The sequence below is a fragment of the Mus musculus genome, chromosome 17 (genome assembly GCF_000001635.26).
Source record: "Mus musculus strain C57BL/6J chromosome 17, GRCm38.p6 C57BL/6J".
Taxonomy (NCBI): domain Eukaryota; kingdom Metazoa; phylum Chordata; class Mammalia; order Rodentia; family Muridae; genus Mus; species Mus musculus.
The window spans coordinates 31,073,654-31,100,765 of record NC_000083.6 but is presented as its reverse complement, the minus strand read 5'-3'; the positions used below and the strand labels follow the sequence as shown (position 1 = coordinate 31,100,765).

The 27,112-nt window shown below is 50.2% G+C and overlaps 1 protein-coding gene across 1 annotated transcript in view; it reads right to left on the bottom strand.

The window, feature by feature from the left end:
• Abcg1 (ATP binding cassette subfamily G member 1) overlaps positions 1-27,112 on the bottom strand; it is a 60,291-nt gene that overhangs the window by 17,219 nt on the left and 15,960 nt on the right. Inside the window, exons 3-5 of the mRNA NM_009593.2 lie at positions 8,340-8,457; positions 5,988-6,120; positions 2,463-2,513 (exon numbers count right to left, since the gene is read on the bottom strand). Coding sequence (NP_033723.1) covers positions 2,463-2,513; positions 5,988-6,120; positions 8,340-8,457 — 302 coding nt within the window. The remainder of the gene's footprint in view (positions 1-2,462; positions 2,514-5,987; positions 6,121-8,339; positions 8,458-27,112) is intronic.

Here is a 27,112-nt window from a genome sequence, read left to right as displayed (position 1 = left end):
GAATGATACTGTCTTCTTCAGCCCATGCTGCCTGTAAGGTGGTGGGGGCCCTGAGCATGGGTTATATAGGCTAAGTTATCTAGAGAGGGTCAGAGAAGCCAGGGCTAAAGAGGCTGGCCCCCTTTGTGGTCAGTTCTACTTCTCTGTAGGACCTTCCCCTTCTGGTCTGCTCATCTCCACACTATGAGAGTCCGTGGCCAGCTCTGACCTTGGGTCTCTGGTTTGAGGCTAAGAGACAAAGCTCCCTTTCCAGCTGCTCACCCTCCAGAGAGACCAGCATCTTCGACATCAGGGAGGAAAATCAGCACAGCCACTATTACTTTACTTGGTGGCAACTGTCAAGATACTGGCGAGGCATCACAAAGGTTAGAGCTTTGGTCCCTTGTCGAGTCTGGGAGGTTGGTAGATAGGAGAGACCAGGATGGGAATTGGTCCCCAAGACTACTACAGTTTTCTGATAAGTCACCAGGAGCCACAAGGATGCTCTAAAGGAGAGAGGTCCCTCTGGACTCGCTTTTGGCTTCTGCCAGGTTCACCACTGTTCCAGCATGGGTGGCTTTCCTCCTTGCCAGTGAAGATGGGATGCCTGGCCAGGAAGTGCTGGGGCCGTATCAGATAAAGTACAGAGGACCCCATTCTCTGGCATCAGTCATCTCAGGCTCACCTTGGCACACCGTGTTCTGACACTTGGTTTTCTTTTTCCTTCTTTCTTTCTAGAGCTTTCTTTTGTCATCCCAATGGTTGCTTGACTTAAGTCAGCTTGGGTTGCCATGACCAAGTATCCCAAATTGAAGGTACAGACACTGGAAATGCCACCTTAGAGTCTGAAGGCTGGTTGGTTAAGCTCAAGTATGACAGCCAGTGGCTCTCCCAGCCCCTCCTGACCCCTCTTCCCAGCAGTGGCTCTCCCAGCCCCTCCTGACCCCTCTTCCCAGCAGTGGCTCTCCCAGTCCCTCCTGACCCCTCTCCTCCCAGCTTGCAGACAGTGTCTTCTCCCCGGGCCCTCAGCAGAATCCTTCTGAGTGAGCTTATGAGTGACTTTCCTCTTCTTGTAAGGACAAAGTGAGATTGGATCAGGGCCATCCCAATGACCTCTGGAAACAGCCTGTTAAGTCTGAAGTACTGGGCTTAGAATTGTAGCATATCATCTTGGGAGGTCAGCTCTTAAGCCTTGTCTCTTCTTGTCTTCATTCGAAGGAGGGATGGAGGTAGGTCTGGGGGTTGTCAGTGGGGACTTGGGGGTGGTGTCTTTCTAAGTCACATGATTCAGAGAAGACTGCTGGACACAGAGGCTCTTTAAGTTCACCCTACAGGATGAGGTCACAAGCCCCATTCCCATTAACTGCCCACATGGGGCCCCTGTACTTCCCATATCTTCTCTGTGTTGGCTACAAATGGTCCAGTATCTTGCCCTTGATCTCAGAATGAGAGAATTCCACAGGAAACATTTTTAGTAGATCCAGGGAAGTTTTCACCTCAGAAACGAGTTCTTTGCCTCCACAGTGCATACCTCACTACCATGACAGAGAACCCCAGAGTGTGAGGGTCCTGTGAGAGAGGAGAGGGGGAGCCTCAGCTGCCTTGTCATAGCCAGCCATGTATACTACTGTATTAGCCGTTCTAGGCAGTGAAGGGGTTGGGACTGAGAGTGTGACCACAAGGGCAGCAAAACCTGTCCCTGGCAACTGCCAGTCAATAGCACTGCCCCCATTGCCTGGCCTTGGAAGGTGTTAGAAGGCACAGATAGCATCATGTAAAAGGGCGGGGCTTCTGTGACATCTCTCTCCTGCAGAGCATTTCAGCAGCACCAGAGATAGCAAGAAACAGGCAAGATGAGCTTCCCTGGGTGGCCAGTGAGTATGGACTGAGAGGCATTCCCCCACGCCACCCCGGGAACCTCCAGGGTCCTGCTTGTTTCCCTCTCTGCTCCTTCAGGGCTCAGGGAGCCCGGGAACTGGTAAGTGGGAGGAGAAGTCAGCTAGGCTACGATGGTTTTTATTTTCTTTGTAAACGGCTGGTTAATACGACGAAAGAGCCCAATTCCTCCTTGCGAAGGTATGTGGGCAGAAGGGAGTTATTTTTAAACCAATGACTAACCATCCCCATTGTCAGTGTTTCTTTAAAAAAAGAATAGTTTAATCTAAAATATATTAAACACCCAAGGGGATGGAGCCCCTGGCCAGGCCCTGAGGTTTACATCTTCTGGATATTGGGAGGGGGAGAATCCAAGGCCGCAGACTGCTAGATCTAAATATCAGTCTATCCCCAGAGCCCCCCAACACACACTCACTCACACACACACACACACACACACACACATGTATGCGCACGCACTCAAGGGGAGGCAAAGAAAATCAACAGAAAAAAAATCCAGAAGGGAGGAACAAGCCCCTCCCCTCACAGTTCATGTGTGCTCGAATCACACTTTGGGCCACACGTATGGCTTAGAGCAGCAAACTCACCATCTCTCGTCTGCCTTCATCCTTCTCCTGCAGCTTCAGATGCGCGGACACCTGTGGGCAAGAGAACACCAGTGAGGCCCCGTCTCAGGTAGGGTCTTACTCTTGTGAACAGACACCATGACCAAGGCAACTCCTATAAGGATAACACTTAATTGGGGCTGGCTATAGGTTCAGAGGTTCAGTCCATTACCATCAAGGTGGGAGCATAGCAATGTCTAGGAAGGAATGGGGCAGGAGTTGCCGAGAATTCTACATCTTGTTCCAAAGGCAGCTAGGGGAAGACTGGCTTCCAGGTAGCTAGGATGAAGGTCTTAAAGCCCACATCCACAGTGACACATGTCCTACTCCAACAAGGCCACACCCACTCCAACAAGGCCACACCTACCAATAGTGCCACTTCCTGGGCCAAGCATATTCAAACCATGACAGTAAGCTTCAGGAAGCATGAGGTTCACAGGATCCAAACAAGGTCCATAGCCACACCGTGGTCAAAACCACACCATGGTCAAAGCCACACAATGATTCAGAGACACACTGCAGTAAAAGCCACACCATGGTCCACTGTCCCATCAACTTTTGAGCTACTTAATGGATTCAGGACACCCAAGAGGTCTCGGTTTCCCACATCCAGGGCCTGATAGAGAGGTGGGTGTCCTGGGAGACTCATGTGGGTCTGCTATGCTTCTGGTTATCTCTGGAATCCCCATGAGCTAAGCCAGATGTGCACAGCACAGAGACAAGGAAACCCTAGGAAGGAGGGTTTGATGAAACAGGCCTGGCAAGGAACCAGTTGTGCACTCAGGACCTTGAAGTTGTCAGGCTGGGAGGATCCACAGTTGGGTGGCAGGATAAACCTCCTGGTTTGCTTACTCAGATCCTGTTTAGCAGGATAGTGTGGGGTCCCCAGCCTTGCTTGGTTAAACCCTGAGATAGACTCACCTGGCCCAGGTTCAGCCCTGTTTAGAGTATACCAGATTCTGTGTTCTTGGGCACACCTGGACCTCAGTTTCCTGAACCAGCACAATACATTTAAAATCTACCTCATTAGTTAGGGAATTTGCTGAAGGGGTCAGGTCAGAGACAGAGAGACAGGGGAGGGGACTGAAGAGGCCCTGGGCCTGAGAGTGGGACAAAGGTAGACCTGCATTACCTCTACAAGGCCAGCTGCCCATCTTGTGACACTGAGTGCTGCAAGAACATGTCAGGATGGACATGAGGTAAGAGAGCCGCATAAAAATGTACAATTGCTGAAGGTGGGTAGCCAGTGGCCAGGAAGCAGGGGGCCATGGGAGCCAGGACCTTGAAGTGTAAAAGGTGAGAAACATTCCAAAAGTGCTGTCTGCACAAGTCCCCAACTGATTATGTGATTATTATAAAACAGATTTATTTCACAGCAAGTCCCGGAGGAGACACGGTCACCACAGAAAAGGACAGTGAAGGAGCTGGAGAGTCAAAGCGACCACACGGCTCACTAGTGCCTCGCCAAGCACTAAGATCAGGTCACCCAACACACAGAGGGTCACTCAGGGACTCACAGGACGAGCCCGGAGGTGAGGGAACCCTTCTCAGCAGGCTGCCTGCCGTCTGTGTGCAAATCCTTTTTTTGCACTACCAAAACTCCAAGCCTACCAAAACTCCACTAGAGGCCAAGTAAGCAGGCAGATCTCCTGACACTGTTCATGGACACTGGGTGGTGGACGGGGTCCCCTTACCTAGTACTAGGGCAGAAGAATGAATTGCAACCCTGCCCCTGCCTGGCCCTCTCTTTCTCTTTCCCCACAAAGCAGGTAGAAGAACAGATCTCAGATCTGAAATCTTAACCCACTCTTCCTTATTGATCTACGACTCCGCTGGAGTCATACAAAGGGCTGTGTGGTGGACCCTGTCTGGGATTTGCCCGGTTCAAGTCGTGAACATGAGGGCAAGACCTCTCCGATGGAAGGCCACCAATATGAGCATCCCATCTGCTACCAAAGTGCAGAGCTTCATATGGTGTCTTCTTCAGGACCAGGGGAGGCACAATCCCACTGAGACTGTGACAGAAAGCAGAGAAACAGCACCAGCGAGGCTTGGAGTAAGCCATGATGAGCAGAGCTCATCTACCAACTAGAGCTCAGTGGTCGTTTTTTGGTTTGTTTTTTTTTTTTTGTTTTGTTTTGTTTTTGTTTGTTTTTGCTTTTCGAGACAGGGTTTCTCTGTGTAGCCCTGGCTGTCCTGGAACTCACTCTATAGACCAGGCTGGCCTCGAACTCAGAAATCCGCCTGCCTTTGCCTCCCAAGTGCTGGGATAAAAGTCGTGCGCCACCACGCCCGGCAGTGTTTGTTTTTAAATTGCCCATTAATGAGACACTCTAGACGCTTCTTCTCCCAACAATGAGATCACGGGTCTGTCACTGACTGTGAGGTAGGCTTTTATAAGATAAACGGTCCTAAAAGCCCAGAGTTCCTGCACTGGTTGGGGACACTGTCTGTGGAGAGAGGCCAGCCTGGCTGTTCTGGAAACCAATGACACAGGCTCCATCTGGACACTTGCATGGCCCCGGCAGGGAAGGTATTTTTAAATTCCTCCTGCACTTATGCACTGGAGTCTCATGTGAAGATACAAGGAGAAGACGCGGGAGAGTGGAGGTAACCAGGGCACACCTGTAAGGACAGCACTGATGAGCCCCAAGGTCCAGGTCTTTCTCCGGGTCTTCTTGTGATGCTCATCACAATTCTAGCAACACTGGGACAGTCTCATAGACGAGGAAACCACAGCCCAGGGGTTAAAGCAACATCATGGAAAGCCCATAGAGTTTAGACAGGAAACTCAGAGACTCTGGAGCCAGAGCTCTTCCTCAGAGTCCCCACATGGCTTTGGCAGACCTGCAGCCCTGCCTCACGGCTTCATTCTGAAGATGTTCATCCCTGCTCCCTAGAGCCTGAACAGCAATGGCTGACAGAAGAGTCTGATGGGGATCTCAGAGAATAGTCACTCCACCAAAGACAGAATGATTCAAGGACAGAGACGGAGGGTGCGCCTGCTAGGCTATGCCATCATGACTTAGACTAGAGTCATTCGGAAAGAGGGAACCTCAATTGAGAAAATGGTCCAGTCAGATTGACCTGTGGGCAAGCGCCACCCCCGGGGGCTGGTGGTCCTAGGTGCTATAAGAAAATTTCTCATGGCTGAGAAAGCCATGAGAAGCAAATCAGGAGGGAGCACTCCTCAAAGCTCTGCTTTAGCTCTGGCCCCAAATTCCAAGGTGAAATAAACCCTGTCCTCCCCCAGGTTGCTGTGTTTTATCACAGCAATAGAAATGCTAACTAAGGGGGGGGGGGTTGCTTAGGAAGGTGGTTACTATGGAAACAGTCATTCAACTTAGCGACCAATGATCTCAGAAACTTGATTGTGACTTTGCCAAACAAGATCTAGTAAAACACTGTGCAGGCAGCAAGACCAGGGTTGAAATTCTGCTAGAGAGAAGGGACCAGATATGACCACGTCAGCGGGTCTGGGTAGTGCGAAGGGCAGGGGTGGCTCACCATCATGGCCTCCTGAACAGTGAGGTGAGGCAGCAGCATGTCGTCCTGCATGATGTAGCAGGAGACCTTCCGGAAGCAGCGCAGGTCCCGGGGCATTCCATTGATAAGGACTGCCCCTTTCATGCCAGTCTCCCTGCCAAGAAAAGAAGACAGGTGCCCATGAGCCAGGTCCTTCAGGTGGCCTGGAGAGGCAAACAAGAGAGGGGGTCTCCCTCCCTCCCTCCTGGACTCTTCCCAGTAGAACCATTCACCATGGCAACAGGATGGAGCAGAGGGACCAAGTGATGCAGAATACAGCATGCTAGTACTCTACCTGCCCGAAACAAGGGATCAGCAAGGAGACAAGCCACACACCAGGCCTCTCCCAGACGGTGTGTTTATCACACCACTTGGAAATGGCTTTTCTTTGCCTGCTACACAAAGATGCCTGGATATGTCCCATAGGGGATGTCCCTCAGTACAGCCACAGGGCAAAGACATATACCAACAGCTACTCCATCTGCAGCCCAGATTACACCAACTGCCCTGGGATCACAAGTGTACCCGGCAGGTGCCTCAGGCTCAGGTGGCTCAGAGACAATATCACAGCTATTTCAGACAGTTCAGCCCCACGACTGATCCAAGTGTGATCGGAGGACCTTCTGACTGCAGGTGAGAAGGCTGGAGCCTCCTGTGCCCTGCCAGGGATGGAAGACCATCCAACCTCCCCAGAAGCCTCCGTGTCAACTCCTCCTGCATGTGCCCATTGAGCCTCTTGCCTCTTAGGTGTTTCTAAGCACCAGAAGAGCTTCCAGAGGCCCTCTATCTTCCTTTCCACCCAAGGACACATCTTTGCAGTTCTCCCTTCCTGTGCCCACAGAAGAACAGCAGCTTTATAATACCTGTAGGGACTAATAAACTCATTCTGGACTCCAGCCTCCCATGGCCACTGCCAAGGAGCAGGGCTTTGTGGTGGGTCCTGCTTTGCTCCCAGGCAATGGGCAGCTTCCCTAGCTTCTTCTGGGTACCCAGCCTGGCAGGGCTAATTCTGCATCTCTGGGATACACAAGTACTCTCGGTCTTCTAGGAATTGCTAGGGTAGTCTGAAAAAACAGCCAGCCCCAAGAAACTACCCCACTCCACTCCCTCCCTGTCTCAATTCTTTGATCATTAAATGTGCATGTCATAAAGAGGAACTTATAGTGACGATTTTGAAAGACAAAAATCATAATTTCTGATATTAGGAAACAATTCAGCACTCTATGGGATAGTGAGACTTATCTTTCTCCCTGCTCCCCCAGTAACTGAAATCACTAGTATCACAGGTGTCTGTATTAGTCTCAGGAACTATACCATGTTTGCAGTTGCATCCGAAATGTCTCCCACAGGGTGTGCTTGAACTGTTGGTTCTCAGACTGTGATGCTGATACGGGAGGCTGTGGGGCATGGGTGGACCAGGGCTATGGGGCCTGGGTGGTAGAGGAGGATCGCTGAGGACAGGCCTTTAAAGGCTGAAGCCTGACTCTGCCTCTGGCTCCACTCTATCTGCTTCCTGGGCAGAGCCAGGAAGTGAGACGACTTCACTTGTGGGACAAACCCAGTTACTTCATCTGCCATGCCTGCTTTCCCGAGACTGTTCCCTCTGAGACTGTGAGCCAAAACATAGCCTTCCTCCCTTGAGTTGCTTCTGCTACAGGGATTTGGCTATAGCAACAGGATAGTAACTGACACATGCCCTAGGCAGATACTGAAACCATGTGGAGTTTTGTACACTGTATGGATGGATGGTAGCTTTTCCTATGCTGTGTGTGTACAGTCACAGATGAGCGACCTTGGCATGACCTTGGCGATGGTGACTCCCTAAAGTCCTGAACAACCATGGCAAATGCGAGCCTTGGACACGGCAGCCCCTCATTCTCCTCTGTCGAACTGTCCAGCGTGCTGTCCTACTGGCTGGCTGTCTTCTAATCACTGCTTCTGACCAGATCTTGACCTTGGTACATTTTCCTGTCCAGGAGGTGGACTGTGGGCCGAGCTTATCAGGAAGCTGCCTTGCTCACCTGCCTATGGTCTCTTCTTCATACCCTATTCATGTGCAGTCATCAGTAGGTGCAGACTTTCAGTATTGCTTCTCTGTACTGCTTCCTCCATGGATTCTCAAGCTCTGGATGCAAGCATGCGGCACACACACACACACACACACACACAGAGGCATGCAAACACACATGCATGCAGGTACTCATGCACACACGTGGCTTCCCAGGAGCCCATGTGAGCAGAGCTTCTGGTAGCAAACCGTTGACAAAATGTTCTCAGTGCCCGCACTGAAGCAGCTCTGTCCCTCACCCAGCCTTCCCGCTGGCCTCTGCTCACCTGTATCCTGCCAGAATATTCATGAGTGTGGACTTCCCAGCTCCAGAAGGACCCATGATGGCCACCAGCTCTCCACTGTTGAATTTCCCAGAGATCCCTTTCAAAAGGGTCTTGTATCCTGCAAAAATGCAGATTGGATTCATTTCTCTAACTGTTTTATTTGACCCCAGTGCTGAACTGCTGGGGCCAAAGGCAAAGTCTCCCACGGTATGGGTATGAAAGATTCACGGCGACATTTTAGGCTAGAGGCAGACTTTGTGCCTGTTTTATACACTGTTCCCCCAGACTGTCCTCACACCTTATATTAGGGCACATGCATCTTGCTTAAGCACATGTCCAAACGGCATCCAAAAATCTCCATCATTCCCATCTCAAAAAGTGGTCATGTGTATAGAGCCTATTTAGCCCTGGACCAATGGTCATCTTTTCCCAATAAAGTACACTGGTGCCTGTACTAACAGGTAACTAGCTCAGCATTTCATTTGCAAGATCTTTTTACTTGCCCCTTATAAATTTACATAAATATAAAGAATTTGTACACAGTTTATATACAATTACTTTTTGATTAAATCATATACTTGATGAATTGTTGATTGGTTTATTGGATAATTGAAAGGGCTTATTGTCACACAAGTCACATCAAATGTCTAGGGAATGTCTGGCAAGTGCCTTCTGCCTAGATCTTTAGAAGGGGACGGGGCAGGGGCGGGGGGGGGGGGCGGGGAGCTACACATCAGAAACAAGCCAGAGCACTACAGCTTTCAAGCAGACAGTGGAAATGTGTTATAAATGATAAATGAGAGCAACTGGTTCTGAGATAACGGTGCCAGCTCAGAAGTGGTGTTTGGTGTGGTGTCAGATAAGAGCCCACCCTAGCGCCGACAGGCAAGCGTTACATTCCAGCTCCTGTGTATAATGCCTAAAGAGACCTCGTGAGCCAGGGACATGTGGGGAACTTACCTGGTTTCCCCAGACTACAGCGAGCACCCAAACCTCCAGGTCTGAGAAAGCTCAAGCCCAAGAGAATGCTCTCTGCACAGTCTTTTTTTCTACACAGTCTGTTTTTCACAGATGGGACACTTGGACATTCCTACCTGTCTTCAGGTGCCACCTTAATTTGGACGAGGAGTCCCTGGAGCCTTGTTTAAGTGAGGCAGGGAGAAGCGGAAGCTAGAGCCAGGAAGCCTGCTGCTCAGAGACTGAATCATTAAGCAGAGGAGGCTGGCTGTCAGCTGTCACCCAGGAGACTGAGAATCATCCCAATGGGAAAAGGGGACCTGGGAACAAAGGGAGGGGCACCTAGGGGAGTTCTAAGCTGCGGAGGGAATGTCCCCTACACAACAGCACAGGAGAATAGAAGGAGGTGACTGAGCGGGGAAGGACAGCTGGCTGTGTCTGCCTTTGGTGGACAGACAAAAAAGCAGATGTAGACAGAGGTACAGCTGGGGATGGCAGAACCTCTTTCGGTACAAAGCCAAGCTCCTACAGGCTCATCAGATGGCATTCTGCCTCTTGGGGACAGTAGTGGACCTCCAGGGGCCCCAAATGACATCACCAAGGGGGTAGTAAATGCCCCGGTGCCAGCTCATTACTATACTTATCTGCCTAGGCTGGAGTTGGGGTTACTGTCGAGCAAACAGTGTCTTAGGCTGCTTCCACTCCAAGATGAACCCTCACCCTCTGCTGAGCCCCCAGGAGCTGGCAGCTGCCTAAAGCTGGAGACAGGTCCCCGAGATGGCCACCCGCTGAACGAAAGCCAAAGGTGGTACAAATTCCCTCTGTATGGCTCACAGGAGAAAAACACAGACGACTGGACACAGCTGGGCTCCCAGCCCCAATTAACAGATGGAGTGTGTGTGACCATGTCTAGAAGTCACACCCTCACACGTCCCCTGACATGGCAGGCAGCTGCTACATACATTTCTTTGCCTACAGACAAATCAGTCCTTCCTCTGTTTTCCTCCTTTATCCATTTCCATGTGCATGCAGATACATGTTCGCATGTGCATAGAGGCCAGAGGTGGATGCTGGGAAGCATTCCCCATCATTCTTCCACCTTATTGAGGCAGGATCTGTCAATCAAACCCAGAGATCATGGACATGGCTAGTCTTGCTCTAGCTAGCTTGCACCGGGATCCCCTTTCTCACCCTCCCTAGGCTGAAATTATGGGTGGCTCCAGCATTTATTTACAAGGCTCCCGAGGTTCCAACCACCTCTTCACACTTGCATGAAGCCCTCTGACCACCGAGCCATTTCCCTAGCCCAAGCCTTTCCTCTTTAGACAGGAAGTTGCTCCCTAATAATCCCATGAGCCTCAGCTTACCACTCGAGACTCTCCCCAGCTGAGCTATCTCTCTCGCAGGATGTCACCTCTGAGATGAGCTAATGCCAAAAAAAGCAGGAAGCTGAGCAGAATCGCAATGCAAGCGCCATTTCCCTGTACTGAGGGTGCTTCACAACCTGAACCTTCTCAGTCCACCAACTAAGGGGACGCTGGTGGTATAACTCAGAATCGGAACTACCTTTCTTGTTTTTGTGGAATGGGGCCTGTTTAGTGTCCCAGAAAGCAGTTTGGCTCACTTGGGTTGGACAAGATGTCGGCTTTGCTCACACTATTGTTTGCCTGTGGTGTTCTGTGCATTTTGCACACATAGAAGGATTCAGAGAGGGCTGGCAACTGCCAACGCCACCTAGCAACCCAGCAAAGGAGAAACAAAGCCAGCCTGAGGCAGTCCACAAATCTGGGGCCCCCTGCATCTTTGCCAGCCTGGGCAGATCAGCCTGCAGACCTCAGCAGCCACTTTTCCCCTGACTCCTGTGAGCAGACTCAGTCCTCACAGAGTGTAGATGCTCAATCAGTCATAAAACCTGCTAAGCTAGATGTGTTATTCCCTTTACTGTGGTGTCTTGTGGTCAGAGGCTATGCCAGGGCATGGAATGTCAAAGGCGTCTCTTCATTTCAAGTAAAGGGACGATCCTTCATGTCCACATGGGTGACGGGTCCTGTCTGTGTCTGGGGTACATGCAAGGCACCAGCTCTAACTGAGAAGCACTTGTGAAATTAGACAGTTCTGATCCAGCTGCTTAAGCCTGTGGTCATTTTCAAAGAAGCCTGAGAGTCACGGGGCTTTTCTGTGCAGAGGGCTGTCAGTCTGGAAGGAATCTTGTCCCCAGCATCAGCCCTAAGGGATCCACAGCTACCATGGTGGATGGACACTGTCCCACAGGACAGTGTCTGCTGACTGGCACTCCAGGGGCCAAGCAGACAGAGGTCACCGCATATGTGGCAGCTAGAAAACCTCCCCACGAGGAAGGAAAGGGAGATGTATGTCTTGACGGTATGCTCTCAGCACCTTTGTTGGTGGAGAACCATTGTGGATTTCTGAGGAGCAGGCTGTCCCCAGGTGGAATGCAATCCATGACCTCAGCACCCCCAGAGGGGAAAGCAGGGAACAGCTCTTTGCTGTTTTGCGGGGAAGGGAGAGGCTGTGGAGGCCAAGAGAACTTCCGGGGGCCTCAGGGAGGAAGTGTCCATACTGCCTGACAGCAAAGGCCATTGGGTCCCACCCACTCTTCCTGGGACAGGCAGAGATGGTCAGAAGGCAAAAGTTCCCAAGGGCTGGACCAGTAAACCCCAGCCAGACTTCTGGTGGAGACAGACAGTCTGAGATCATCTGCTAAGAGGCGAGTGCGTTTAGACCCCTGAGCCTCAGGGCCTGGAGCTGGTAGAACCTGAAAATGGTTGGGAAAGCAAGAGGGGCCATTTTTTCCCTTAGGCAGACAGGTGGGAGAGCCCAGACTGAAGTAAAAGAACGTAAAGAAAACAAAGGCTGAGGATCTAAAAGTCACAGGCTCAGTGGGGGAGCAGGGGGGTTGGGAGCAGGGGTAGGGGAGGAGGGCAGGGAGAAAGGAGCAAAAAACTAACTAAATGCTAACTGCACTCCAACCTATTGGGACTGCCAACACGTGCACAGGGACATACAAAGACACACCAAGTGCATTCACAAGCCTGCATAAATTCCATAGGGGCAGCCTATCCCTGCTACCATGTACACATTCATCCATCGCGGGCAGGCAAACAACTGAACCACAAGGACCGTGTACACATAGGCTAGGTCCTGAGGTCACACAGCCAGGCTGCCCCTGCCCCAGCATGCATAAAGCTGACAGTTGCTCGCATCTGCCTGCGGGAAGCAGCTTTCTATTAACACAGAATGTTTATGCTTCTAAAAAGCAAAGGTAGGTCTCTTTCCAGGCTAAGCCAGGCTGGGACAAATTGAAAATAGTTCTCGTTATCCAAATGATGGCATGGTGCCAATGAGGGCTCCAGATAGGCTCCAAATGCCCCCATCAACCTTTACCTGAAGGCTGTCCGGCTGCCCTGGTCTGTACACCCAAGGCCCAAACTGCCTCTGCAGAAGCCACTGTTCCCAGAATGAACCCAACCTCACCTCCCTGTCCCCCCCCCCCGCCCCTGTTCCTACTCTTTTACCCTTTTTGCTCCTATTTCATAGGATCTGGCACTAGAACAAATTGCCTGCTTTTTCTGAAGCAAAAGACCCAAAAGACACACTCTTCTCTTCCTCCTCCTCCACTTCCTCCTCCTCCTCATTTCTATTTCATCATTTTATATGATGAGTGTTTCGCCTGTATGTATGTCTGTACACCATGGTGCACAGAGGCAAGAAGAAGGGTCCCTTGGAACATGTAGTTGTGAGTCACCATGTGAGTGCTGAGAATCGAACCCAGGTCCTCTGGAAGAGCAGCCAGTGTTCATTATTGCTGAGCCTTCCGGCCCCAGAAGTACCTAATCTTAGTATCCGGTAGCATTTCTTTCCTGCCCTCTTTGGGGGAGGGGGGGCTTCTCCCCCAATGCCCAAGGACCTTCTGAACTGCCAGTCAGCCACAGCATGAGACAAACCTAACCCTGTCAATCAAATGGATGCACCTGATATTCTGTGCTTCCTGCAAGACAAAGGGGCTTTGGAGCAATGGTGGTGGCCATGGGGTCTGAGACCTTGTTTTGGTAACACACATGTGAACCTGAAGGTGCAAAGGAATCTGTCTAAGTTGTGGGGAACCAGTACCAGAAGACATTGTGATGTATCCCCAGATGTGCAAATAACACACTACTCCATTGGCTGTGCCTCTCTTTGGAAGAAGTGTAGGAAATCTCTTATGCCAGTCTATGGAGCTCCACCAGGGGCTTATGCCAGCACTGTGCTCTGAAGTAATGCGGAACAGCCTAGCAGGGAGCCCCGTGTCACTCTCTACCCAGCTCTACTTTAAAGGCTTAGCTGGGGTCATTTGGTCCCCCTAATTCTCTGTCCTGGCCGATGGTTCCCCTGTCTCCTGCTGTAGATTCCCGGCCCCCTATGTGTATGCAGAAGCCCTGTGTCCTGCCAACACAGGTCCAAGATGTCTAGTTGTACTATGCACAGGGTAACATCAAAAGAGAAAGGGCATAAATACATCAGTACCCATGAAGGAAGATTGCCTCTCATCTTCCCCACACCCTCAGGAGGCAGGCATACCCTCCTCGCTTCTAGCTTTCCTCTATACCTCATGCCACAGCTGGCAATCCATGTAATTGTTCCCTGTATGCCACTAGGTCTTAGGAACCAGGCGGAGAGACCTGTGGGCATTGGCCAGACCCTCCAAACACCTCTTTCCTCATGACACTCCATACTGGAGGCCCAAGGCACACACTATCACCTGCCAGGTGGGTGTGCTTCAGTGACATCAGTGACCTCCAAGGTGACTCAGGGGCTCTTTGTGTAGAAGGTTCATGAAAGAACGGGAAGTCATAGCTACTGGACTATGCCTCATTCTGGATCTTTCCAACTACCAGCTCTCCATGGTAGCTAAAAGAGACTCATGCATGCCCTCAGAACAGCCTGCGTCTCACCAGCTTTTGGTGCAAGGCCAGAATTGTGCACAGGCCTTGCCCTCTGCATGCTGAGACTCTGGTAGCATCTAATGTGGGCGTGCCAGAACATGGAAAGTACCCTGCAGAACTTTGGTGGTGGCTGCTGGCCCAAATCTCCCTTCCATGGCAACACCGACTCTGGCTTCCCTGTCCTATCCTGACATACTTGGCTTACAACCATATTGGGGAGGGCACTCTCCTCCGACAGCCTGCCCAGATCTGACAGCAAAGCAGGGTTGAAGTCTGAGCGGTGATCTGGGCTTGGTAGCACACATCTGAAATCCCAACCGCTCAGGACGTTGAGAAAGGAAGACCATACGTTCAAGGCTCGGCATGACCATTTCAGTGAGATTCTGACTCCAAAGAGAAAATAACAAAATGAAAAGGAATGAGGATGTGTGGAGGGTGCTTGTCATGTGTGTGTGTGTGTGTGTAGCTTGGTGTGTGTGTGTGTGTGTGTGTGTGCATGTGTGTGTGTGTGTGTGTGAGAAGCACTAGGTGCTCAAAGAAGTCACTGAGAGAGAACCCACGCTCCATGCTTCAAAACACAGGGGCAAGGCCTCAGGAGGAAGGCCAGACAAGATTAGGATGACCTCCAACTGTCAGTCACTTGCACTTCCATGCCTCTCTGCTGTGAGAAGAGGTTTGTCTTGGGACACATGCCTGATCTGAAGTACAACTACGGTACATCTTCTAGAAGCAAGTCTTGGCTGGTAACCACTGGGCCTTATCATGTTCCATGAGTACTTTACATTAGTGAGGTCTCCCAGAAGAAGATGGCAGCTCACTGCTCTCCTCCAGCAGCCACTGACAGCTGGAGATGCTCAGATAAGCTGTACATGTGCCATGCCTGAGAGGCAACTCGGAGATGGTTACAGAAATGGCTCCTTGAAGGGCAGCTTCTACTCCTGTTCTCAACATGTCGTCAGGGAGGGGGTGGAGGCTACCTCCTGGACCACCCTCCCCTGGCTGTTCCAACAGCAGCCACTCTAAGCAGAAGCATCCTTCAGTAGGCCTGCTCGCCCTGGGAGCTCAGGCTCCTCCACACTCAGCATCTTCTACTCTCTCTTGATGGAATCCCACTACCTTTCCATAGGACGAACTCTGCCTGCTTCAGCCTCTGGCTCTGGACCACATTCCATGACAGAGCGGTTTTGCCCATCACTCTTTACTCTTATTATCCCCTCAGCTGTCAATCTGGTCAGAGTCTCTCAAACATGTGTTGGCCAGGTCAAATCTCACCCACTCCTGGAACCAGTTTGTATGCCTCCAGGAAGCACACTGATTTGATAAGGTGACTAGCCATGCCCCCAACCATTTTGAGACCTGGGAACAGCTGCATGTGTCCCTATGGGTCATGCCTTTTCCCTGTAACTTGGAGACAGGGATACCTACTTAGTAGCCAGTGCTACTGAGACATGGTGGAAGGATTATAAAGCGCTTGACGTATGGCTGGGCCCTGCAGACGCTGTCAATACCCACAGGAGTTCTTCCTCCAGGAGAGAGGTCACTACATCCACCTGTCCCCTTTGGGTATTGGCCATTTCACACCCCTTAGAGAGTCCAACTAGTATGGTGGTTTGAATAAAAATGGCCCCCATAAGTCCATAGGGAGTGGCACTATTAGGAAATGAGGTCCTGTTGGAGTAGGTGTGGCTCTGTTGGAGGAAGTGTGTCATAACTAGGGGACAAGCTTTGAGGTCTCAGATGCTCAAGCCACTCCCAGTCTCACATTCACTTCCGGAGGCCTACAATCCAGAGGTAGAACTCTGAGCTACCTCTCCAGCACCATGTCTGCCTGCACACTGCCATGCTTCCTGCCATGACAACAATGGACCAAAACTCTGCAACTGTAAGCCAGTTAAATGTTTTCCTTTATAAGAGTTGGTGTGGTCATGGTGTCTCTTCACAACAATAAAACTGGAAGACAACTAGTAAGCCATATAAACAGGCCAGGTCATATTTCTGGGGGTCAAGCGGAAGGTTGTGGGACTGTGTTTGGGATCCACTATTGATTTATGCCCTGATCCTCCTCTTGTTACCAAAAATATAACTCAGTAACTATATCATCAGGTCTTTCGCACACTGCATGGATATTGCTGATTTAATTCATGCTCATTCCTGGGCTGGCCTTTGGCTACACAGTAGGAAAAGGTCTAACTGTAAGGAAACAGAGCCAACTTGGGCGCAAAGCCTATTGAAGTGACTTTTCTGGGTACAGTAGAAGCTTTGATACCTGTTGACCGGGCACACCTGTGTGTGTGCACACATGTGCGTGTGTGTCTGTAAACATAGAGGCCAAAGATTAACTTTGAGTGTCTCTTCTCATGAGCCACCTTTCTACATAGGACATGGCCTGCCTCCCACTGGTCTGAGGCTTGCCCACTAGGCTAGCCAGCTACCTGACAACCCCAGGTATCTGTGTGTCTTGAAATTCCTCTAGCACTCAGACTGCAAGAACACACCACAGCACTTCTTTGTGTATGGTTTCCAGGGCTCGAACTGAGGTCTTCTCACTTGCCAGCATCCTACTAAATGAACTGGCTCCCTAGCCCCTGCCTGCAACAGGCTGCTTTCCTGAGATGCCCAGTGTCTTGCTGGATTGTTTTCTATTGGCCTGACAGGAGGCTCAGAGGTCTGGCAGCCATAGTGTGCATTCTAGCTCAGTGGATTGTGAAAATGGTTTAAAGATGGCTCAGGGGCACTTCAGAGAGAACCAATCAAGAGCAGCCTGAGGACATCTTTTTGGTCCTGCCTCAGCTCTCCCTGCAGCTGGTCACTGACTGTTAACAGTTCAGTACTCGGGTCCCTTACTGTTAGTGTAAACCTACATCAGTGTCACTGTCTCAGTCAGGGTTTCTATTCCTGCACAAAACATCACAACCAAGAAGCAAGTTGGAGAGGAAAGAAAGATTTATTCAGTTTACACTTCCATATTGCTGTTCATCACCAAAGGAAGTCAGGACAGGAACTCACACAGGGCAGGAACCTGGAAGCAGGAGCTGATGCAGAGGTCATAGAGGAGTGTTGCTTACTGGCTTGCTTCCTCTGCCTTGCTCAGCTTGCTCTCTTACAGAACCCAAGACTACGAGCTCAGGGATGGCACCACCCACCATGGGCCCTCCCATCCTTGATTACTAATTGAGAAAATGCCTTACAGCTGGATCTCATGGAGGCATTTCCTTGAGGGAAGCTCCTTTCTCTGTGATAACTTCAGTTGTGTCGTGTTGGCACACAAAACCAGCCAAGTACAGTCACTTCCGTGGTTCCACTAATATGAACCATCTCTCAGCCACTGTCACCAAGTTTCAGATACTACAGAGGGAAGAAGTGGGTAGGGTCTCAGGAAAACAGATTAGAAAGTTAAAAGAAAATATCCTGATAAACTTGCAAGGCTCAAGAGGCGTCTCCCTGATGTTATAAAAGCTGTGAAGGCCTGCTGGGGGGAAGAGGGACTCTCAAGTGGAACTGTCCCCCAGTTGTGCAGGAAGCTCCAGTGAGGCAGCTTCTGTGACTTGTCTGTCACACAAGATAGGGTGAACATTTCATGATGCTACTGTCTGAATCATCTACACACCTATGGAAACCCTCACACATGTTTCTGTCACTAACCCCAACACACCCATTGGCTCACCACACCCACTTGGGTGTAATCATTGGTGTGTTCTGATGTTAGTTCCCTATCTGAGGCATCCTAGTTAGTTAGCTTTAAATGTCAATTTGATACAACGTATAGTCATCTGAAGAGGGAGTCTCAATTGAGGGACTGTCCAAATCAGACTGGTCTGCAGGTATGTCTTGGGGACTGTCTTGTTAATCGATGTAGGAGGGTCCAGCCCACTGTGGGTGGTGCCATTCCCTAGGCTATATAGGGAAACAGGTTGAGGATGAACCTGCAAACAAACAAACAAGCATATTCTTCAATGACTTCTGCTTCAGTTCCTGCCCTGACTTCCCCAGTGACAAGTTATGACCTAGAAGTATAAGCCAAACAAATACCTTCCTCCCCTAAGTTGCTTTTGTTAGAGCGGTTTTTTCACAGCAACAGGAAGGAGACTAAAACACAAGGTGAATAGTGTTTGATCATGTCTCTCCAGGAAAACTCACTCGGCAACCATCCTGTCCAGCCAGAGACACCCACTCAGCCTCCTAGGCCTCAGCCCTTCCTGATTGCAGTCTCCAATTCTGCCCCATCCTTCACCGCGGCGGAATGTTTTATTCTCCTGTAGTTTCTCTTTTTAATGCCTAACTATATTCATCCTTAAAGAGTTTGAATAATTTTTTTTGCATGCTTCTGGAATTTATATAAATAGTGCAGTACTGTCTGTCCCAGGGCTGTTTTTCTTCACTTGGTGTTCTAGAATATTCTATAGTGAGTGATATCTGTGGTTTGCTAACTAACTCCTCTTTCTAGTGATCGCACACGGTGTTGTCCTTAGATTGGGGCGCTTCAGCAGTGGAAGGGACCTGCAGTATTGACCACTGTCAGGTCACTTCTCAACCATGAGAGTCACCAGAGCAAAGAGCTCCATCTGTCTGTCCCTGGGCTGTATCCCCATTTCTCCTGCTTGGGACACATGGCCCACTTCAGGCTGATGCTGGAAGCCACCTGCCACCTACTCTGGCATGGGCTATGCTCTGCCTCACCGTTTCTGAACCTGCTGTGTGTAAACCTTCACCTGGTCCCTAAGGAGACTCCCCTGCATCTTAATCAGCTGTCTGTCTCCACGTTCAGGCTAGGGTCTGTAGAGTTGTGCGATGTCTACTGCATACCCCAAGAGTTAATATTAGTAATGAAAACAGGAATAAATAAAGGAAGTTAAAGAAATGGCTCAGTGGTTAGAAACACTTGCTGTTTCTGCAGAGAACAGAAGTTTGGTTCCAGCACCCAGGCTGGAAAGCCCGAAACCACTTCTACCTCCAGCTCCAGGGGACCAGATGTCCTCCTCTGGCCTCTGACGGTAGCCACACACAGACACACACATGAAAAGAAAAAGAGTAGAATAAAGGATTCAGAGATCGCCGGGGTCATAAATGATGGACGCTGCCGTTCTTAGTGAATTTGAAGGCCATGAAGGTAATAATGTGACTCGTAATTTATTGTCAGCCAATAGATTCTAACGTTGCAGAAAGATACAAACATGTCCACCTATGCTCCCAAGAGTGGATTCATAGCACTTCATAATCTATAAAATAAGCATGGCTGGGCAAGGGCCTTTTCTAACTTAAGGAAGTATTCGTGTTCTAAACACAGACACCCACGTGTGCACAGACACACACGTCACTGTACCATAAGAGGACATTTTTCACTATCTACAGGGCAAAATGGCAAAGACAGTGAAATGCTCATGGGGTTATTTTTCAGTCTCTCATGTGACTCTCAGTGAGTTAAAGCTATGACTGAATCAATCTCTTCCCCCTCCTTCCCTCTCCTCCTCTCTTTCTCTCCCCCTCCTCCTCCCCTCCCTCCCCTCCCCCCTTTTCTCCCTCTCCTCCTCCCCCTTCCTCCCCTCCCCCTTTCTCTCCCTCTCCTCCTCCCCCTTCCTCCCCTCCCCCCTCTCTCTCCCTCTCCTCCTTCTCTACCCTGGAGCAGAGCTGCCCTGGCTATTGTTTATGCTCACGGACTGGGGTTGTTTTATGAAATATTTATTAACAAGTAAATTAGCAGAGAAGCATGGCTGCTCTGCCAGTTTCACTCAGAACTAAAATGCCACCTCAGTAAGAATTCCTTTCGGAGCTATTCTAGACCTACTGAAGACTCCGAGAAGCTGCTTCTCAGGGACGGACACCGAGGGAGTCCTCCAATTCGGTTCTGTGGAGCACTCGCATGGCTGATTCACAAATCCAGAGGCCCTGCATCTGGAATGTGAAGACCGCACCCCACCATGCTGGTGCTAATTCAGGCCTAGTGGCCTCTTCCATGGTCTCTTTGCTTCAGCCATCCACACCTGCCCAGAGTCCAGTCCCTGACCTGCCAACAGGTTGAGTATGGTGGAGTGACCCTTTTGCTGGCTGGATCCACCCTGGCCATTCCACCACCACACCTTCACCACATTTCCTTGCAAATACAAATCTCCAGAAACAGGAACAGATAGGGAACTGCACTGGAGATGCTAGGTTGTCCCCAGGATGGGACAATGACCATTCTGCCCTCATCTCCACTTTGGGCTGCTCCCTCCTCTGACTCTGGTAAGATTCCCACGTGCTTATCCAAGTTCTGAGTCTCCCCACACTTTCTCCTCATGAATGACAGGCCAGCTTCCATCTCCTGTCTTCCTCCTGTCCCCACAGTTGGCCAGGGAAGCGCCCTGGCCTGTGCTTCATTGCAAGCACCAAGACACACACACACACACACACACACACACACACACACACACACACACATAAAGAAGCCCGGCTGGCCGAGGAGAGCGACCATGGACCCACACCCCAGCTCTGCCTGTTTCTCACTTTATCCTAAGAGTCTGGAACAGAGAGATGTGGAAATGTCTACTGCCTTCTGTCCTGGAGTGTTATAATCAAGTTCTGAGCAGCTGGCTCAGTGGGGGTGGGCACTGAGAGAGGTCAGTGAGGCACGGCTCTCTATGTCTTCTACTCAGCCCCTGCTAGCCCCTGCCTGCGCCCCATGACACATTCCCATCTTGGGACCACCTGACGCTTTGGAAATGGTTATATCATTTCCAGTGACAGAGGGTAAGTTTTCTTCCAGCCAAAGATAGAGAGAGTTTACAGATGAATACAAAGAACTCCCTAGTCAGAATGGGTCCTTCTTTAGACTTCCTTCCTGCCCCCCCCTCCGACAGGACACGGCCCTGGAATCCTGGGACGGATGAGTGTCTTCCGTACACAGGACATCCTCTGTGGCAGTCCTCAGTGTTAGCTGGCAGGCAGGGATGGAGATCAGAGCTACCTCATCTGGGGCTTAGGCAACACGCTTCCCAAACCAGTAGATAGAACCCCATCTCCTGCCTCCCCACCCACTCTCCATTAAGCTCCACCCCCACTATACTGTGGGCCGCTAAGGACCACTACACCAGCTCATTCAAACCCACGCTAGGGGGGAGTTAGAATGCATCCCTCGGGTCAGTGAAACAGAAATAAAATCCGCATTGGCTTAAATAATAGTAGCAGGAACTGCTGAACACAGGAGTTTCCCTTCCACTCCCTTCACTCAGCACCAGTGTCTGCTGTCCTTGACAGACGCCCTCGGGAAAACAATCCTCAGCCCAGATCCCCGGGAAGGAAAGGGGCTGGGTAGCTCCTTGGCTTCACAGTGGAGACAGCATCAGGCCCTCTCCTCCCTTGGGAGGCACCTTCTGCATTTCTCTCTGGTCCTCCAGTGCTTCCTAGGGTGGAGGAACCATTGACATGCAGGGGCTGCCTAGACTACTGTGAGTGTCCCCCTACCCTCATCCTGTCCCCCACCCTGATGCCAGGGGAAAGATGAGCAGAGACCCTGCTTTTCAAAGGATCAAGTATGGCTCCCAGGAGGCCACGCACTCCTCACGGATCTGATCCAGCAGTTCTCAAGCTGAAGTTCCCCGCATCTGCACGGGTAGGGTGATGGGGATTCCAGCCGCTGCATATCTCAGATCCACTGGAGTAGCAGAGAGTCAACACCACACCAGCAAAAGAAATGTACAGCACACAAACAGCTTCATGGGTCACTACCCCGTCATGTCCGCTCTGAAGGGCTATTGAGGGTGGGGCTGTGAAGCAAACTGGAGATCACAAGTCCTCCCCAAAGAGAGAGTTCACCACGCTGTTAACCTGTTAACATCCATGATGCTTACTCGGCTTCACCGTTTCCTCCCAGGGTCAAGATCTATCTCGAGGGCCCAACCTCAGTCCTCGGCCTCATGCGGCCCAGGATAACTATGCAGACAGCCCAGCACAAAGCTGTAAACTTACTTGGAACACTGTAAACTTTTAGGGGAAATGTATAACTTGACTGTGGGACTCTCAAGCATGAACGCTATTGCACGCACGCCTGTGAAGTGCTTGCTTCAGCATCCTTTCTATAGAGTGAGAACAGCATGTGTCTCCAAAACTTTCTACCTCAGCCTTGTCCCTGCCCCCAAATCCTGGGACTTTCTTTTCCCCCTGCACTATCCTTGATTGACAGGTCTATGGAGCAAGCACAAGGCTGTGGCCTTGATTTCCTAGGGAACACACAGGCCTCAGGTCCGACCGACCGCCCCATGGAACATGGCCACCACTGCCCCACGCCCACCTGTGGCAAGCTTGCTGCTGTCTTGGGAACAGGAAGGGATCTATTGCACATGAATGTCTTGATCAACGGGCTCTGAGAGGTCGTAGGTAAACCTGGTGCTCCATCAGCATCCTGAGGAGCAGCAGCGCTACCCATGCTAAACACTCTCACCACATACCTATGAAACTCACACTGGAAGGGTTTCAGAAACCCATATACTCCCTGACAGATATAAAGAGTGTTGGGGTGAAGGTTGCAAATTCCTTCTGAGCCTACCCACAGCCTGATGCCCTCTTAAACCTACTCCCCGAGCCCTCAGTCCCAAGGGTGGAGCTGAAGGTCACGCTGTCCAAGCGTGAGTAAGCCTGGAATGTTCTGAGTGTGGTTGTTTGTTCTCCCCAAGCATGGTCTACAGGTGTCACCTGGGGAGACCTGCTGGGGGGGCCCCACCCCTTGAAACATCCCAAGCTCACCAAACCTGTCTCTAGGCTAACCGCTTCCTCCTCACAGAAAGCTACTGTAGGCAGGAAGCACGAGAGTGTTCAAGGTCACTGGGTGGCCCTGGTTTTTGGTGGTAACTGACTGTTTCATATGACCTCAAGGGTCAAACTGGAGGAACTCAGGAATGACGTCATGCCATGCTGGGTTTTGCCTTGGGGACTCCTCCTGTCATTGGCAGGGTCCCTGATCTTTGGACTCTCTTCTTTGACAGGATGAAAATGGTGTTTACAGGGTTGCTGGGGACACAGCCTGGCTGGCATCCTATCCTGACCCAACACTGCATCACATCCTCAGCTGCCTTTCTCTCCTACATAATCTGGCTCCCCTCACAGCCCAGGGCAAGCACACACAATGTACTTACACAGCACCCTAAGAGGGTAACCTGGTGTACTGGCTGGTTTTGTGTCAACTTGACACAAGCTTGAGTTATCACAGAGAAAGGAGCCTCCCTTGAGGAAATGCCTCCATGAGATCCAGCTGTGGGGCATTTTCTCAATTAGTGAACAAGGGTGGGGAGGGTCTCTTGTGGGTGGTGCCATCCCTGGGCTGGGAGTCTTGGGTTCTATAAGAAAGCAAGCTGAGCAAGCCAGGGGAAGCAAGCCAGTAAGTAATATTCCTCCATGGCTTCTGCATCAGCTCCTGCTTCCTGACCTGCTTGAGTTCCAGTCCTAGCTTCCTTTGGTGATGAACAGCCATGTGCAAGTGTGAGCTGAATAAACCATTTCCTAGAAGCAAGTTGGGTCATGATGTTTTGTGCAGGAATAGAAACCCTGACTAGCCGGGCGATGGTGGTGCACACTTTTAATCCCAGCACTTGGGAGGCAGAGGCAGGCGGATTTCTGAGTTCGAGGCCAGCCTGGTCTACAGAGTGAGTTCCAGGACAGCCAGGGCTACACAGAGAAACCCTGTCTCGAAAAACTAAAAAAAAAAAAAAAAAAGAAAGAAAAAAAGAAAGAAAGAAAGAAAGAAAGAAAGAAAGCAAGCAAGCCTGACTAAGACAGAGGTAATATGGTATCATCATCCCTATCTGGGTCTGATTTGAGGAATGAACATCCAAATGACTAGAAGAACCTTCTAGAAGAGTCCCTGCACCTTCTTGACTCTGAAGATACCATTTGGCCAAGGCTCTTCATTTGAGTGCCATGAACATCTATCTGCCTGCAGGAGCAGGCTGAAGGGTGTTCTGTTCCCAACAATGGAGGCCACTCTAGAAGTACGCATTACACACGGACTCGCTGAGGTAAGGTTAGAGTGGAGATGTATCTAAGGCTTAGGCAGCATCCCAGGTCACTTTGGACGCTACCACATACAGACCTGTGACCTTGATCGTTCTTGAACATGTATCTTGTTACAAAAGCAGTAGTGACACGCATGACCCAGGACAGGTTAAGCCAGCATCTACCAACAGCCATGCTCTTTGGCTTGGAAAACCTGGTATCACAGAACACTTTCTTGTAGAATGACTAAAGGGGCTTTTAATCCATTTTATTGATTCTAGTATTATTGGTTTCTGATGTCACACACAATACTGTTTATTCAGTCGTGCCTGTGGGACATAACACTTTGTAGTTGTCAAGCTGTTTGACCCACTAAAATATGGTTTATTGCTGTACTGACGCTTTATTTTATAGGGAAGGTAAAGACTCATGCAGTGCCCTGCTGGCAAGTTGAGAAGCGAGTTTTACACCTACAATCACAACCTCTCAATCCTTCCTTTGGCCTCTTCCTTTACTGGAATGGTCTTAAATGGTGTCCAGACTTGGAACCATTGTTAAGAGTCAGAGAAGCGAAACTGAAACTATCTTCAGGGTGTAGTTTAATTTATTTTATCCCCCTCCCTTTGAGAAAAGATTACAGAATTTACTGTAAACATTCACAAACCCAAGAATGATGTTCACACAGGACCTGGCCTCAGGTGCCACGGCTGCTGCTCTGCCCAAAGAGCTGCTGTCCCCATTGTGGCTGCCAGTTAGAGCAGTGGGTACCGCTTTCTCGTGTTCGACCATGAAGATCCAGCAACAAGCCAGAAATACAGGGCCTGATAGTCTCACATCCTCCCAAGATGACCTACATTAACCTCTCTCAGGAGGCAGATTCTGAAGTGTAATGTTGCTTACCCAGCTCTGTTTCAATGGTGGAAATTTCCACCCAGCCACTCACAAATGCCGATGCTTCAATATAAATAGTCTCCAAGATGCAAAACTCATCACCCAGTGACCTGAGAGTTCTCAGAGGGCCTCTTGGGGATGACACAGCTATGACCTGTCCCATACAGGGCAGGACCAAGTGCTAAGTGAGACATGTTTATCAATGACTCTGAAATGAAGGTTGATTCCATTCTGATATTCATCACCAGGAAGACACAAGTGTAAGTCTTAGAAAGAAAGGCAGTGGCGAATCTCTGGGAAACACAGTACTGAAGTTGTTAGGGACAGACACTCCTTCCTGGTGGTCCTTACAAGCCATGCTCAGCCACCTGCCCCTAATATGCTGATTAAAGAGACAAAATAATAGTGAAAGGTTGAAAAGAGAGCCTTACTCTATGTAGCCACATCGGAAAGGACAAACAGAGTTCCAGAGAGCCCCCAAGTCCACCTTTGGGGTGCTGACATGAGGCTCAAGTTTAAGTAGAGGGAAGGGTATCTATTAACTAAGTAGTCACAGTCAAATGTCTGCCCATCAAGACCCTTTATTGTCTGGGCTCTGGGCTCCTCTGCAAGGAGGTCTAACAAGTTGTCAGAGCCTGTGACCTCCAGTCCTGGGGGACAAGTTCCTCCTTGGCTTTTTCCTTCTCCCAGGCTGAGATTCCTGGGGAAATTCCAATGTCTTGCAGACTATTATTAAAGTCAGATGGCCAGTACTAGTCTCTCCAGGAAGCTCCTCAGACTACTCAGAATCCTGTGTAGCTCGAGGCTCCAAGCACCAACATCTCCATCCGGCCCTCACAAGATGGAGCTGAGGACACTTCCACAAAAGGGACCGGTGGTAATCACAAATGCACACTTCCTTCTTTTGACAGAGGTTTCTGCCCACTGCCCCCACAAACCCCCCAGGAAACAGAAGAGGTTTCTTAGTGTCAGGTGTCACTGTTACTTCCCACCACCCATCTCTAGCTTGCTTCTATCGTCTCTCTTGCAAAAAAGTGTTAACTCTACAATCACAAAATGAGGTGGAGAATCAAGCAGGAATAAAAAGAAAACAAAACAAACAAACAAACAAAAAAAAAAAACCCTGCAAGCCAGAGAAGTTACCAGCCCCAAGGGGTCTCCTTGCATTGGGCAGGAGCCCCAAAGGTTGAGCAGACCATATGTATGATAGTGCTTAGCACTTCACAGAGTGCCTAAATTAAGCTCAAAGGAGTCATCAGGCCAGCGTCTCAAGAAGGCCCTGGTCCCCAGGGAGGGCATGACAGGACACCTCCTGTTCCGTCCTGTCCTGGGCCTTCCAGTTACCTAAATGAGAGAAAACGAGCTTTTCTTACATCTGTGAGCTCACAGACTTAGCCAGAGATGCTACAAAATGCTCTCCTGGAGTTCAGCTATTATTGTGCAATCTCAGCGGTCCCCAGGATGAAGTGACTCAGTTGGGGCAGGAAAGCCCTCCGGATTCCAGCTGGCTTAGTGGATCCACAGACCCAGTCTTAAAGGAAAAATTCCAGGGTTTGGGAACCCGGCCTGGTCTTTTTCTAGAACTGGTCATAGAGAGAAGGTCTGCCTCTTATGTCTTCCGAAGATCTGAACAGGAAGCAAATAAGATCATTTCCAAGGAGTCACAGACCAGCAGTGTTTCTTGGAAAAGGGTGTGACCTAGGGCTATGAGCTCTTTGACTTTAAACAGCAGTATAGAAGCACCACCCACCCACCCACCCGCACTCGATTAGCACACACACACACAAACACACAAGTCCTATCAAAACTTCAAGGTCATAGCTAGCACACGGAGAAGGCTTCGGCATTCTGGTATCTGCTATGTTACTCCCACTCAGCCACATTCCTCAATTAAGCTTAAATAGGAAACAACCATGTGCATCAATATATTCATCCAGTAATATGTCCTGCTTCATCTGCTTCAGAGTCTTCCTGTTGGAGAAGCTCTCAATTCTGGGTGCCTTTTGGACCTGGAGCGGAGAA